Below are 14432 nucleotides of genomic sequence, written 5' to 3'. Positions count from 1 at the left end.
CTGCCTATATTAAAATCATACTGGTTATTAAATAGTTGACATCGATAAATTATGTTTTTAAGTCATTGCGGAAATTGAAGAAGCTGCTGTAACAACCACTGCAGGAGTTATATGAATATATTTTAAGAAAGACGAAAGAGAGAGAATGGAGACACAAAGAAGAGATAAATAGCAAATGAAAGTAAAGGAAGGAGAAAATAAAAACACTGGATGAACAAAATGAAAGGAATGAGAAAGAATGAAAAGAACAAGGGAATAATGCACGGAAAATGAGGAAGGAGAGGAGAAAAGGCAAGGAAAAATGGCTTAGGGAAGGAGGAACATAGAAAGTGGGAAAATTATGCTTCGATTTTAACGGTGAACAAAAATTATTATAAGAAAAAGAATAGAGGAGGAAAAAGATAAATAAATAGGAAATTAAGTTAAATGATAAAGAAGTGGTGTCAGGAACGTTATGGTAATGTGAATAAGGAAGGAAGGAAAAGAAAGAAAGCAAAAATACAAGATGAAAAGGGAAGCAGAAAAAAAAAAAAATAGAGAAAGCGAGAAAAAAGCTGGAGAAGGAAAGAAAAAAGAAATAGAAAAGAAAGAGAAGACATAAAGAAAGAAAAGAAAAAGAAAGGAAGGAAGAACAAGATACAGTAGGAAAAGGGGAACGAAAAATTTAGAGAAAAAATGAGAAAAAAACTTGACAAGGAAAAACGAAAGAGAGAAAAAGAAGGAAATAGAAGAAAGAAAGAAAGCCAAGAGAAAAATGTAAGTAAAAAATAGAGAAAAAGGGAGAAAAGAGCTCGAGAAGGAAGGAGAACAAAAAGAGAAAATCGAAGCGCCGTTGTAAACACACAGCTTCCCGCCATTGCCCCGCCAGCCAGCCAGCCAGCCAGTGACTCCCTCGTCCATGTAGCAAGAAGGTTGTTTGGCTGGACTGTTACACACGCCCACGCCCTGCAGACTGTATCTTTTACGGGGGCGGCTCAGCATGCCCACGCCTAGCAGCAGTGGCGCCACTTAGGTAATGACAGTGAGAGGCTGGGAGAGGGAAACGCCAAATCTCTCTCTCTCTCTCTCTCTCTCTCTCTCCCTCTCGTATATTGTTTTATTAACGAACGTTTTTTGTTGAAATGATATATCTTTTCCTATACGTATAATTGTGTTTTTTTAAGGAATGTGATGCGTGTTTGCGTGGAAATGTTTGGTATTATTATAAATTTGTCTCCCTAGCCACAACGTGACCGAAGCTTCTTGCCTTACCATCAAATACAGCATTTTTTTTTTTTTTTACCTATTTAAACCCCACGTATACCCACTGCAAATGATTTATAATGACTGGGATTTTTCAGGTTTAAGGCTACGTTGGTTTGGTTGTGTTAGGTTAGGCTAGTTAGGTTAAGCCAGCATGGGCCTACACACAAACTAACACAAGAAAAATGCACCATCCTAAAACAGCAGCAGTGGTTTGAGACACCTTGAGTTGGAGGGGCACAGAGGGGCAGCCAGCAGTGTGAGATAGTTTTATATACGAGGGGCACCAGCCAAGGACACCTAACTTATGATAAAGAAAAACAGGCATAAGATACCCCACAAGCTGATGTATTCTTAAAGAGCAGAGTTATGAAGGGGCACAGAGGGGCAGCCAGCAGTGTGAGATAGTTTTATATACGAGGGGCACCAGCCAAGGACACCAAACGTATGATAAAGAAAAACAGCAGTAAGATACCCCACAAGCTGATGTATTCTTAAAGAGCAGAGTTATGAAGGGGCACAGAGGGGCAACCAGCAGTGTAGGATAGTGTTTATATACGAGGGGCACCAGCCAAGGACACCAAACTTATGATAAAGAAAAACAGCCATAAGATACCCCACAAGCTGATGTATTCTTAAAGAGCAGAGTTATGAAGGGGCACAGAGGGGCAGCCAGCAGTGTGAGGTAGTCTTTTATGTACGAGGGGCACCAGCCAAGGACACCAAACGTATGATAAAGAAAAACAGGCATAAGATACCCCACAAGTTGATGTATTATTAAAGAGCAGAGTTTTGAAGGGGCACAGAGGGGCAGCCAGCAGTGTGAGATAGTTTTATATATGTATTCATAAAGCACAGAATTATGGTTACCCGACTGCTTGGCCTTCTGTATAACCCAGTGTCATTTGCAAGGCTTCAGTCCCCTACCTGGGTGTTTTGTCTGATTGCCTGGCAGCTTTGCACGGCTCCAGACAGTGTGCAGTGTCGCAGGGCCTGAATAATGTCATGCCGCTGCTGCCTTGCTAAAATGCCACTAATATTTTTGTTGGTCTAGGCTGGCTGAACTAACTAAACCAATCTGACTGACCTGACTCAACCAAGCCAGCCTGACTGACCTAACCTAACCTAGCCTTACTGACTTAATTAAGCCAGACCAACCTGACTGATCTAACTGAACCAAACCAAACTGACTGACCTAACTGAACCAAACCAAACTGACTGACCTAACTGAACCAAACCAAACTGACTGACCTAACTGAACCAAACCAAACTGACTGACCTAACTGAACCAAACCAAACTGACTGACCTAACTGAACCAAACCAAACTGACTGACCTAACTGAACCAAACCAAACTGACTGACCTAACTGAACCAAACCAAACTGACTGACCTAACTGAACCAAACCAAACTGACTGACCTAACTGAACCAAACCAAACTGACTGACCTAACTGAACCAAACCAAACTGACTGACCTAACTGAACCAAACCAAACTAACTGACCTAACTGAACCAAACCAAACTGACTGACCTAACTGAATCAAACCAAACTGACTGACCTAACTGAACCAAACCAAACTAACTGACCTAACTGAACCAAACCAAACTGACTGACCTAACTGAATCAAACCAAACTGACTGACCTAACTGAACCAAACCAGCCTGACTGACGTTATTGACCTAATGGGGAGTTTTCGGAACTAAACCGCTAGATGTCATTGGTGCTCATCTAACTGTAGGAAAGAGAGCTAAAATCGTTGTAGTAAATCCCAGGTGCGTAAAGATGCATAGAACATTGGTCATCATGATACTATTGAAATGACGTATCAAGTTTTCAGTATCTGGTATGGATAATATTGAGAAAATGTGGTCAAATTAATTATTTTTTCAAGTAAGCTGCTAGCATTATCTTAAAGCATATTACAAGTACAAAAACTATTGATTTGGACAATGAAAAAATAAATCACTGTACTCTATAGCATGACACAACCTACTCACTAACATGGTGATATATGGCTCTAGTTTTTTTGTGTGGGTATTTAAACATCCCTCTCACCAAACGAGCGACAAGGCAAAGTAATCGAGAAGCAAAACAAACATCTCTCAGGTGATCCTGCGGCTGCTGTAGTGTCCAGCTGCCGTAATGCATTGCTTAGGGCGTAGTGGAGATGGGCACCGCACCAACATTCAGCTTCTTGTCCAACAACGTGTTTCTTAAGTTGAAGCAGCGCGGCCGAGTCAGGTGTTTGTTTTGGTTAGAGATACAGCATTACTATCGCCAGGACACTCCAGTTGACAATTTTTTTTATTAAAATTGCCGTTTCCTTAAACTATGAAGGAGATGTATGTAATTTGGACTTTTGAGTGTCACAGACATGTTGCCTTTATGTTTACTGTCGTGTAGATTAAGACGTTTCCAATCAAGAGTGTATTCATTTGGAAATCTTAAGATGACCAAAATAAATCTAAATGCCAATTCACTAGAAAATCAACTTATATACATTTGCTCATGAAAAGAGTTTGATTTTACTTGTATTATGTAGAAAAATATTTTATATAAGCCCATTGCTTCTCCATGTAAATAGAATAACAGTGTAGGTATATCTGATATTGCTTGTATGTGAGAGAAGAGTTGTGTCTGTGCTGCCACCTGCTGACAACAAAGAGTTCTGAAAACCCCATTGAACTAAAAAAACAACAACATTAATCTTGCCTAACCTAACCTATCCTGACTGACTTAACTGAACAAAACCACCCTTACTGATCTAATTAATCTACACTACCTTTACAAACTGAACTGAACTATGATCACCTTACAGACCTAACCAGACAGTGACAGTGAGTCAGCGACAGCACTGGCCTGACTTGCCTCACTGCAGGAGTGGTCACGTCATCACGAGTCACGGCAGCACACACGCAGTGACCCGTTCTCTGCTTCATTGTTTTGTTCCTGTGCATTGTTTGTGTTTTGTTCCTCTGTGGCGCCAACTTCCTTCCCCTCACCAACACTTGCTGTCCCTGCCCCCACTCCAAGCCACTGCTCTCAAGGCTTCCTGGACAACACACTTCTCCCCACTCCTCTCTCTCTCTGAAGTACAATCAGTGCACAGTCCCTGCCTGTGGCCAAGAGTGGGCCACAGCTCACTCCTAACACTATCTTCCCTCCATCCCCCTGTGCCACTCAGTCCCTTAATGGTTGCCTTTCTTCCCTGCTCCACAGACCAGCCCAGAGTCCAGGCCGGTGCCCTGCCTGGCACCAGCCACTCCAGCGAGCTGCCCAGAGGGTTCCTGCAGGACCAGCCGTGGTGTGTACTGCAGTGGAGGCCGTGAGGCCGGCCAGCACCATGAGTTACTACCTGCAGCAGCAGCAGCAGCAGCAGCAGCCATTTCCCTTAAGTGCGGGGGGGAGGAGGGTTGTCACCGGGAATGAACAGGAGGCAGGCAGCTCCGGCTACAGAGAAGAGATCATATTTGATTGTCACTTGTGTGATAGAAGTTTTAGAAGCAAACCAAGTTATAACTACCACATCCGGACACACACCGGCGTCAAGAATTACGTGTGTCTGGAATGTGGAAAACAGTTTACCCAAAAGGGTAACCTCGTGACACACGCCCTGACACACAACCTTGTGAAGTATTACGAATGTCCAGAATGTGCAGAAAAGTTCACCCAGAAGGATGACCTGACCACACACATCCTGACGCACAGCGATGCAAACGACTGCAGCTACGAGTGCCTGGAGTGTGGAGAGAAGTTTATCAACAAGGCTTACCTCACCCTGCACACCCTCACGCACAGCGGCGTCAGGAACTACGAGTGTCTGGAGTGCGGCGAGAAGTTCACCAACAGGAACCAGCTCACCTCGCACGTCAGGAAGCACATCGGCGAGGGGGGCCTGTCCTGTAAAGAGTGCGGGAGGAGGTTTCTCCAGAAGTCTGTCCTGACGGCACACGTGGCGTCGCACCGGACCATGCAGTACTACGAGTGTGAAGAGTGCGGGGAGAAGTGTGCCACCAAGCCAGACCTCGTCGCCCACAGGGTGAGCCACGCCAACGCCGACAAGATACACGAGTGTCTGGAGTGCGGGAAGAAATTTGCGAACAAGTCCCTGCTCACCCTGCACACCCTGAACCACCGCGGCGTGAGGAACTACGAGTGCCTGGAGTGCGGCGACAAGTTCCCCCACAAGTCCAGCCTCATCACGCACGCCAGAGCGCACATCGGCCTCAAGAGTTTCGAGTGCCCGCAGTGCGGAAAGGTGTTTCCCCAGATGAGCAACCTCAGGCTGCACGAGCTGAGGCACTCCGGCGTCAAGAACTACGAGTGTCAGGTGTGCGGGAAGAGACTCGCCGTGAAGAGCAGCCTGGATTCGCACATGTTGGTGCACACCATCCGCTACAAGAGGTTCAAGTGTCTGGAGTGCGGGAAGAAATTTAAGCACAAGAGTGGCCTCAACATACACATGCAAACGCACCGCAACGACACCGATCACATGTGCGAACAGTGCGGCAAATACTTCCCCACGGCCAGCACTCTCAAGACGCACATCCTCCGACACAGCAGCCTGAGGGAGTTCAAGTGTGACGCGTGTGGCAAGGGCTTCAAGACCAAGAACGAGATTGCCAAGCACGTCATGATCCACCTCTGAGGCGCCGTGCTGTGTGGACCGTTCGGGTCACGCTCGTGCCTGTGGGTGGCGGTTGGGGTCGCCGCCTGGCCCTTAAAATACAGAATAGAGAGTGAAAAGAATGAAGAGCAAAGTGTTGCATTCCATCATGACCAAATGTTGAGTCAAATGTTACAACCAGCTCACAAAAATAAGAATGTTGGGGGTCGTTGTCTGGCACGTGATTGGTGCACCACACACTGCGTCTCCTTCCACCTCCACCACCACCAGCAGCTGTCAGTCTAGATAAGGTAGGGGTGGAGAATGCTGCGGCTGTGCTTGGTCTCTGCCCTGTAATGACGAAGAAGCAGTGCCTTTGGAAATATGAATGGGATGCAGCATTATTCATGGCTTCAATAAATATTATCACTGTCAATTCATCTGGTAAATGTGTTCTGAAATAAGCCTTTAATTTAGTCCATATAACCTTAAATTACTCCATATAACCTTAAATCACACCTAATGCAGGGTACTTGTGGAAGAACTTGCCTTCAAACCCTGCCAATAGATAGGCTCTTTTCACTTGACAGCACTTTTTTTTTTTTTTTTTTTTTTTTTTTTTTTTTTTTTTTTTTTTTTTTTTTTTTTTTTTTTTTTGGTGGGGCAGGAGGTGGCAACTCAGGTGGTGGTGTCATGACTTGCCAGTGGGCTGTGCGGGAGTGGCTGACTTATTCATAGACTGACCACGTGTGACTTTCAATAAAATGTATACTGTGAACTTTCTTTTGTTTATCTGTGTGTGTGTGTGTGTGTGTGTGCAGCACCTAGGCCACATGGTGCAGCAGCGCGTGGCCCGGGAGCAGCGCTGCGTCCAAGGGTGAGGTGGGTATACGCTAATCTCTGATCCTTGGCTGCGTGTCTGCGCCGCTAGGACAGGGGGGGTGGGGGTGCACGGATCACCTCCCTGCTGGTGGTGGTGGAGGTAATGTGTTTGGGTGGAAAGACGAATCATTTCGGCACAAAATCGTTCCACTTACAAGGGGTGGAGCAAGGAGCAAGCCATTCATGTCAGCTGTTTTCTTCAAAGGTGATAAAGTTTGATCTGTATTACTGTTAACGGTGTGGTATGAAGTGTTGCCATTGTCTGGGGTGTTTTCATGATGCAAGCTGATAAGACTGATAACAACTGCCGCTGTGATACCTATTTTTATCACTTTATGCTCACAACTATGATAAAGATATTGGAGTACTGGTGCCAGCATGACAGTGAGAGCTTTTCAATCTCGTTAAGGGTCGAAGGCCTCCACGCGGCCGCCTCCCTGCTGAGCACCGATCACTAACTTCAGGAATCGATCTAGAACAAGTTAACACTCCGCCCCATCTGCAGTTTCCACCATCAGCCACTGACAGTCCACACACACTTGTCCCATCCCCTGCTCATTTCAGCGCAGAGCATCGTGGCTGACTCCCAGGGGAACAGTCTGCCTGCCCATGTCGCTGTCACTGCATCTTGGCGGGGCGAACGGTTCAACAGCGAACCGCTCTCATATATAAAGGTGTTGTATCCATGAAAAAAATAATAGTAAATATATAAACAAATGAAATAATAATAATAAGTAAATGAGTTGCTTTTTTTTTTATTCTTTCAACACCCAATTAGATATTTCATCTGGCCTTCATTGTGTGTGTGTGTGTGTGTGTGTGTGTGAGGGGTGCGCACGCTTTGCCTCGGCTGGGTTATATTTGCAACAACTGTGTTCATGTGCTGGGTGGGCTGAGAAAAAGAGGCAGCAGTTTTCACAGCAGCTGTCAATTCAAAGCAGGGCTGCTGCCATCCATGCCCACCATGAACAGGATGTAAGGCATTCGTCCAGTGCCATTAAAAAGTTTCAATATTCTTTAGAGAAGTGAAGGGCTTATTCTGAGTGTGAGCAGTACCATAGCACACTGTGAGAGGTCCCAGACGTGAGTGTTCCCCATAGTGCAGCCTGTACACATTTGAAGTGCAGTGTTCTGTGGCGTCATCAGCCACGCATCCACACCAACACAGCCAGCCACCTCCAGGGAGCAAGTCATTGCTGCACCTGTCAGTCACCGCACACTGAAAATAAGGAGTGGACATCACTCTTGAGCACTTATAGAAGAAACGAAGGAATAATAAGATGACGGTATGGTACAGTGCACCAAGCTTTACTATTGATATGTGCTCCAGTTCACTGTAATGTGGTGTCATCAACAATTCGTACGTAACTAGTCCAGCCGTGCCAGGCCACTCCTCCCCACGCTGTTGTTCACTGAGCAGCGGGTGAAGGAAACATTTCTCACCACATTTCAGTTTCGTGTTGGTCATTGGTCGTATTTTCATGTTGGATGATAAGTCAACAAGCAACACCATTAGGCTCAAGGTTAGTTATTTATGTATACAACTCACATCAGACGAAATATGAAAAAAAAAAAGGTTAAAATTTCTTGTGTTGAGTAGCATTGTCATGTCTGTTTAAGTGAAATTTGATATTACTGCATGTTTCCTCCCAGCGGCACGCCCTCACCTGTGTCTTGTGCAGCGTCACCCTTGCACACTAACAACTTTAACGACTGATAAAACATGAAACTTAAGTCACAAATTAGAATCTATAAATGATACACTGCCTCGCTTAGGCTGTACATAGGCTGTGAGTCTGAATACAAGAAAACATGAAATTCCCAGAGGCTGTGGTTTAAATACAAGAAGAAAAAACAAATAAATTCTCAGGAGTAAACGCTGAACATCATAACATTGATTTTGTAAGTATAAGTAGCCAATACGTGCAGTGATACAGGACTTATGTACACTCATGGGGTAACTTTTGGTGCCTTGTCATCATCATTCGCTCTGCTCTTGTTTACGTGTTCTGTTCCTATCATGAAATATCCCACAGACAATGGAGTATTAATAATTTCTCAATAAAACCCCCATCACGATGTTATTAATGCGCAAGATACTTAGAATTCACAATAAGTTTACGTGTTCCATCTCTATTGCAGCATATTTCACAGACGACGAAGCAATAATAATTTCTTACTAAAACACTCCATACATTCAATAAAATTTCACACAGTAGATTTATTTCCATCTCTCTCTCTCTCTCTCTCTCTCTCTCTCTCTCTCTCTCTCTCTCTCTCTCTCTCTCTCTCTCTCTCTCTGGGGCAATATGAAAGGTGCACAGGAGAGATTTTGCCCCCTCTTGCCAAATCGCTCTCGTGTCTAAATAATTCCTGCGAGATGTTGTAACCCAGGGACATTTGGACACATCACAGTGACGTTACACACACTACTGACGTGATTAGAATGAAATATAAGCCCGTATTCATCTCTGCGTTACACCACAATTTTTAAAAGGCTCTAGTTGAATTAACGTGTTCTAAAGGGTGTTTTAATACTGTTCTAAAGGCAGATTAATAAGATTTTGCACATTATACGAGAAACACCCTTCAGAACCCAACTTATCATCTTTACAGCCTTGAAAAACAGCCGTGGGGAGCGAATAAAGTGTTTTTGAATACGTAACATTAATGAAACGTCTATATAACAATTGTCTGTTTAAATTACCAGGATAATGAACATGGAATGCAACAAAAACGCGCAGATTGTGTGAGCATGCCAGCTGAGGTGCTTTGTTGTTGCAAGGAAAGTGAGAGTGAGAGGGAGTGACAGGGGAACCAGATAAGGGAGAGGTGCGTGAGTGACTGACAGAAATGGAAGACATGTGGGTGAGTGGACAGTGTTATGTCATGCTCACGGTTCTTTAATTAGTAACTTTTTAACTCTTTACAGCTGTCAAGAAACGATATACAAAAATTATTCAGTATATATTTAGTTGTTTATACTCTCTCTCTCTCTCTCTCTCTCTCTCTCTCTCTCTCTCTCTTACGGGTTAATCATTCCAATAAACAAAGATACAATTGAAACTTTACTGGGAGCATGAATAAAGTTACGCATCCATGAAATTCTATAGTTCATTTGTTATTCATTATCATTTCCATTTTTGGCCTTGAGTCGAGTTTCGCCAGAACAATAATATGTTTTCACGGGTTGCGCTTGTCGACCCTCCATTGTCACGGATTTGGGGGACGCGTCTGTTTCTTCCTCCACTTACAATTGAAAAAAAAGTAAGACTACCAGCATTTTCGCAAACAAGACCCAGAAACTGACTGAAAATATACAAATAAACACTAAAAAACTAAGAAACAAGATGGAAGCCGAAGAAAAAAACGCAAAATAACAAAATCTCGAGAAACAGTAGATACACAAAAACAAACAAAACGAAGAGAACAAAAGCGCAAAAACAATATAAAAAAAATTAAAAACACCAAAAAACCCAAAATACTGAACTGGGAGGAGACAAAATAGAAGAAAAGAGGAAAAATAAGAATTGCGCGGGAGAGAAAGAGACGTAGCCCTTAGTTGTTGATGTGAAAGAAGACGGGATGGTCACGGCGCGCTGCTCTCTCCTCCCCGGCGCCTTTTTATTGAATAGGCGGCCGTGTTGATACTGCAAGATCCCACTATTTCTGGTGAGGGGGAGAGCACGCCCAGGGAGAGGGAGGGAGGGGTGAGAGGTGAGCCGGGGGGGGCGGGGTGAGAGGGAAGTATGTGTTTAATTTTTGTTTTCATCCCTCGTGTTTTTTTTCTTTTCTTTTTTTTTTTTTTTTTTGTAGTTTTCATGTACTTATTTTCCGGTGGATGTGGCTGTGTTTGTGTGTTTGTGTGTTCGTCTGTGGGTGGGGTTGTGTTTGGCTTGGCTTGTGTACGTAAATCTCTCTCTCTCTCTCTCTCTCTCTCTCTCTCTCTCTCTCTCTCTCTCTCTCTCTCTCTCTCTCTCTCTCTCTCTCTCTTAGTCATAAACCCAAGTCCTATAAAATGTAATTAAGTTAAGTTAGCCATTAAAACACTACCAGTTATATTTACCAATTACGTGGGCCAGGTAAGAACAACAAGATAAAATTAGGTTAGGTATTAATATTGCAAGTTTTAACCAATACCCCCCCACCCCCTCACCAATACTCCCCCTACCCCCCTCAACGCCCCCTTAACCTGCAAGAACCCCCATAGAAGTCAAACTAAACATTTTACAACCTCTCAACCGGGTGGGGGGGATGTGGGGGGAGGTGACGAAGGCAAACTTTTAAATATTCAATAGTAAAATATTTATAGAAATGCCTTTAGGAGTGAGATGTAGGCCTATGAGGAAGGATATAGGCCTATTAGAACTACCACAAAGGAGAATGCCTAAAAGGATACAGGGAATGGTGTGTATTCGTTACAAGGCGAAATTGAAGCTATTAAATCAACATTGCCTAGAGACGTGTGTTGAGGGGCGTCATAGAAGTGTTGTAAGTGGTGCAAGGGTTACAACAAGTGGGACAAGCAACATTAGGGTCATTAACCAGGGCAGAACAAGAAATAACAGGTTTAAGCTTGAAAAATTTACGTTCAAAAGAGAGATGAAGGGATTTGAAATAGTGGTGGGTGAATGGAACGGACTCAGTGATCAGGTCGTTAGTGCTGAGTCGTTAGGGAGCTTTAAGAGAAGAGTAGGTGAGTTTATGGATGGGGACTGGCTGGAAATAGGCAGGTATATTTCAAACAGACTGCCACGTGTAGGCCTACTGGCTTCTTGCAGCGTCCCTCATGTCGTATGTTCTTGTGTTCTGTGTTGATCCGTGGCTGCGTGCACTGGCTGGATTGAAGCTGTAATAAAGGTGGTTAGGTTAGGTTAGGTTAAGTTAGGTTAGGTTTGGTTTGGTTAGATTTGGTTTGGTTTGGTTAGGTTAAGTTAGGTTAGGTTAAGTTAGGTTAGATTTGGTTTGGTTTGGTTAGGTTAGGGTAGGTTAGGTTAAGTTCGATTTGGTTTGGTTAGGTTAGGTTTGGTTAGGTTAAGTTTGGTTAGGTTAGGTTAAGTTTGGTTAGGTTTGGTTAGGTTAGGTTAAGTTAGGTTAAGTTAGGTTTGGTTTGGTTAGATTTGGTTTGGTTAGGTTAGGGTAGGTTAGGTTAAGTTAGATTTGGTTTGGTTAGGTTAGGTTAAGTTTGGTTAGGTTAGGTTAGGTTAGGTTAAGTTAGATTTGGTTTGGTTAGGTTAGGGTAGGTTAGGTTAAGTTAGGTTAGGTTTGGTTAGGTTAGGTTAAGTTTGGTTAGGTTAGGTTAAGTTAGATTTGGTTTGGTTAGGTTAAGTTAGGTTAGGTTAAGTTTGGTTAGGTTAAGTTAGGTTAGGTTAAGTTTGGGTAAGTTTGGTTAGGTTAGGTTAAGTTAGATTTGGTTAGGTTAGGTTAGGTTAAGTTAGATTTGGTTAGGTTAGGTTAAGTTTGGTTAGGTTAAGTTAGGTTAAGTTTGGTTAGGTTAGGTTAGGTTAAGTTAAGTTAGATTTGGTTAGGTTAAGTTTGGTTAGGTTAGGTTAGGTTAGGTTAGGTTTTGATATTGAAGCAGGATATTGTTTTGGGTTTAGTTGTGTTAGTATTTTGAATTGAAGTAGTATTTTTTAAGTATTTTTTTAACTTAGTCTTTTTAATTGAAGTAGTAGTTTTTTAAGTGTAGTTGTTAGGTTAGGTTTGTAAATAGAAGCAGTTTATTCTTTTAGGTTCAGCAAGCCTTTTAAGTTGAAGTAGTAGTTTTTAAGTAGTTAGGGTATGTTAGTCTTTTAAATTGAAGTAGTTTTTAAGTAGTTAGGTTATGTTAGTCTTTTAAATTGAAGTAGTAGTAGTTTTTTTTTTTTAAGTTTAGTTTAGTTAAGTTGATCAGCCTTTTAAAGTTGAAGCAGATAGTTTTAAAGTTTAGTTAGTTGAAGTAGTCATTTTTTTAAGTAGTTTGGTTAGGTTAGCCTTTTAAATTGAAGCAAATTATTCTTTTTAGTTTAGTTACGTTAGTCTTTTAAGTTGAAGTAGTATTTTTAAGTGTAGTTAGCTTAGGTCACCCTTTTTCAGTTGCAGCAAGTAATTCTTCAAAGTCAAGTTATTATCACCCTTTTAAATTCAAGTAATAGACTCTTAAGTAATTTTGTTAAGTCAGCCTCTTGCTTCCAAACAGCCAATTATATTACAGTACACGGTGAGATGCACAACAACACACTGCTGTCACAACGCCTGATGTGACGCCAGGAACTGTAATGAATATTGAATTGGGATGATGAAGCAAAAACAGCAACACAAACTTACCATCCGTGTAAGGACTAGAATGTTAACTCAGATTTATTAGGAATGACAATGTAGAGCTGGCAAGATTCAGGAGCCGTCACCCGCTGGGCACCTGCCTGTCACCCGTCCTGCTCTCATTTTTGTTTTCCTTTTTTTCCTTCTGTCTTGTGTTGTCTTTAATTTTCCTTTTTCCTTTTTTTTTTTTCCTTTTCTTGTGTTGCCTTAAATTTCCCTTTTTTCCTTTTTTTTCCTATTCTTGTGTTGCCTAAAATTTCCCTTCCGTTTTTCCTTTTTTTTTCCTTTTTTCCCTTCTCTTGTTGCCTGAAATTTCCCCTCCGTTTTTTTTTTCCTTCTCGTTGCCTTAAATTTCTCTTTTTCTTTTTTTCCTTCTTGCGTTACCTTAAATTTTCCTTTTTTTCCGTTTTTCCTTCTCGTGTTGCCTTAAATTTCCCTTTTTTCCTTTTTTTTCGTTCTCTTGTGTTGCCTTAAATTTTCCTTTTTTTTCCTTTTTTTTCTTCTCGCGTTGTCTTCAATTTTCCTTCCTTTTTTTTTCCTTTTCTCTTACTTATTTTGTCTTGTTTCAAATTTCCTCCCACCCTTTTTTTTCTTTTGTGTTGCCTTAAATTTCCTTCATCTTTTCTTTCCTCTCTGTTCTTTTGTATTCTCTTTAATTTCCTTCCTCTTTTTTCTTTCCTCTCTCTTCTTATGTGCTGTCCTAAATTTCCTTCCTTTTTTCCTTTCTCTCTTCTTTCATGCCTCATTTCATTTCCCTCTCCATTTTTTCTTTCCTCTTCCTTCTTTCGTCTCATCTCAAACTTCCCTCCCTCCCTTTTTTCCTTTTCTCTCCCTTCTTTCATCTCAAGACAGCCCTGTGAAACCTCGTAAAGCTTTGTAATCTTGCTGCAAAATAACAAAACAGCCAAGAACTCTGTAAAATCTCCTAAGATCTTGGCGTAAAATAAGAACACAACAGCCATGGGACTTGAAAAAACCTCGTAAGACTTTGTGATCTTGGCGTAAAATAATATGACAGCTATGGGACTTAATAAAACCTCATAATACCTTCTTATCTTGGCGTAAAATAATATGACAGCTATGGGACTTAATAAAACCTCATAATACCTTCTTATCTTGGCGTAAAATAATATGACAGCCACGAAACTTAATAAAACCTCATAATATCTTCTTATCTTGGCGTAAAATAATATGACAGCTATGGAACTTAATAAAATCTCGTAAAACTGCAATCTTGGCGTAAAATAAGAATGCGACAGCCATGGGACTTAATAAAACCTCGTAAAACCTTCTTATCTTGGCGTAAAATAACACAACAGCCACAGAACTTAATAAAATCTTGTAAAACTGCAATCTTGGCGTAAAATAAGAATGCGACAGCCACGGGACTCAATAAAACCT

General features: G+C 42.1%; 2 protein-coding genes across 4 annotated transcripts in view; both read left to right on the top strand.

The window, feature by feature from the left end:
- The first annotated feature begins 840 nt into the window (after positions 1 to 840).
- Positions 841 to 6039, top strand: LOC135095429 (zinc finger protein 33B-like). Its single transcript, XM_063996265.1, has 2 exons — positions 841 to 1012; positions 4463 to 6039. Exon 2 carries the CDS (start codon positions 4587 to 4589, stop codon positions 5889 to 5891), a length of 1305 nt encoding a protein of 434 aa, XP_063852335.1. The 5' UTR covers positions 841 to 1012; positions 4463 to 4586; the 3' UTR covers positions 5892 to 6039.
- A 2056-nt stretch (positions 6040 to 8095) lies between these two features.
- LOC135095427 (GMP synthase [glutamine-hydrolyzing]-like) overlaps positions 8096 to 14432 on the top strand; it is a 20726-nt gene continuing 14389 nt past the window's right edge. Inside the window, exon 1 of one of the 3 annotated variants that reach the window (XM_063996261.1) lies at positions 8096 to 8254. In XM_063996261.1, coding sequence (XP_063852331.1) covers positions 8213 to 8254 — 42 coding nt within the window. In that variant the 5' untranslated portion in view covers positions 8096 to 8212. Of the gene's footprint in view, positions 8255 to 10255; positions 10449 to 14432 lie in introns of those variants that run through there. The other 2 variants (XM_063996262.1, XM_063996264.1) reach the window with 2 other exon arrangements.

The sequence above is a fragment of the Scylla paramamosain genome, chromosome 49 (genome assembly GCF_035594125.1).
Source record: "Scylla paramamosain isolate STU-SP2022 chromosome 49, ASM3559412v1, whole genome shotgun sequence".
Taxonomy (NCBI): Eukaryota; Metazoa; Arthropoda; class Malacostraca; order Decapoda; family Portunidae; genus Scylla; species Scylla paramamosain.
Note: the sequence above shows the minus strand (reverse complement) of the source record. Positions and strands in the feature narration are given on the sequence as shown.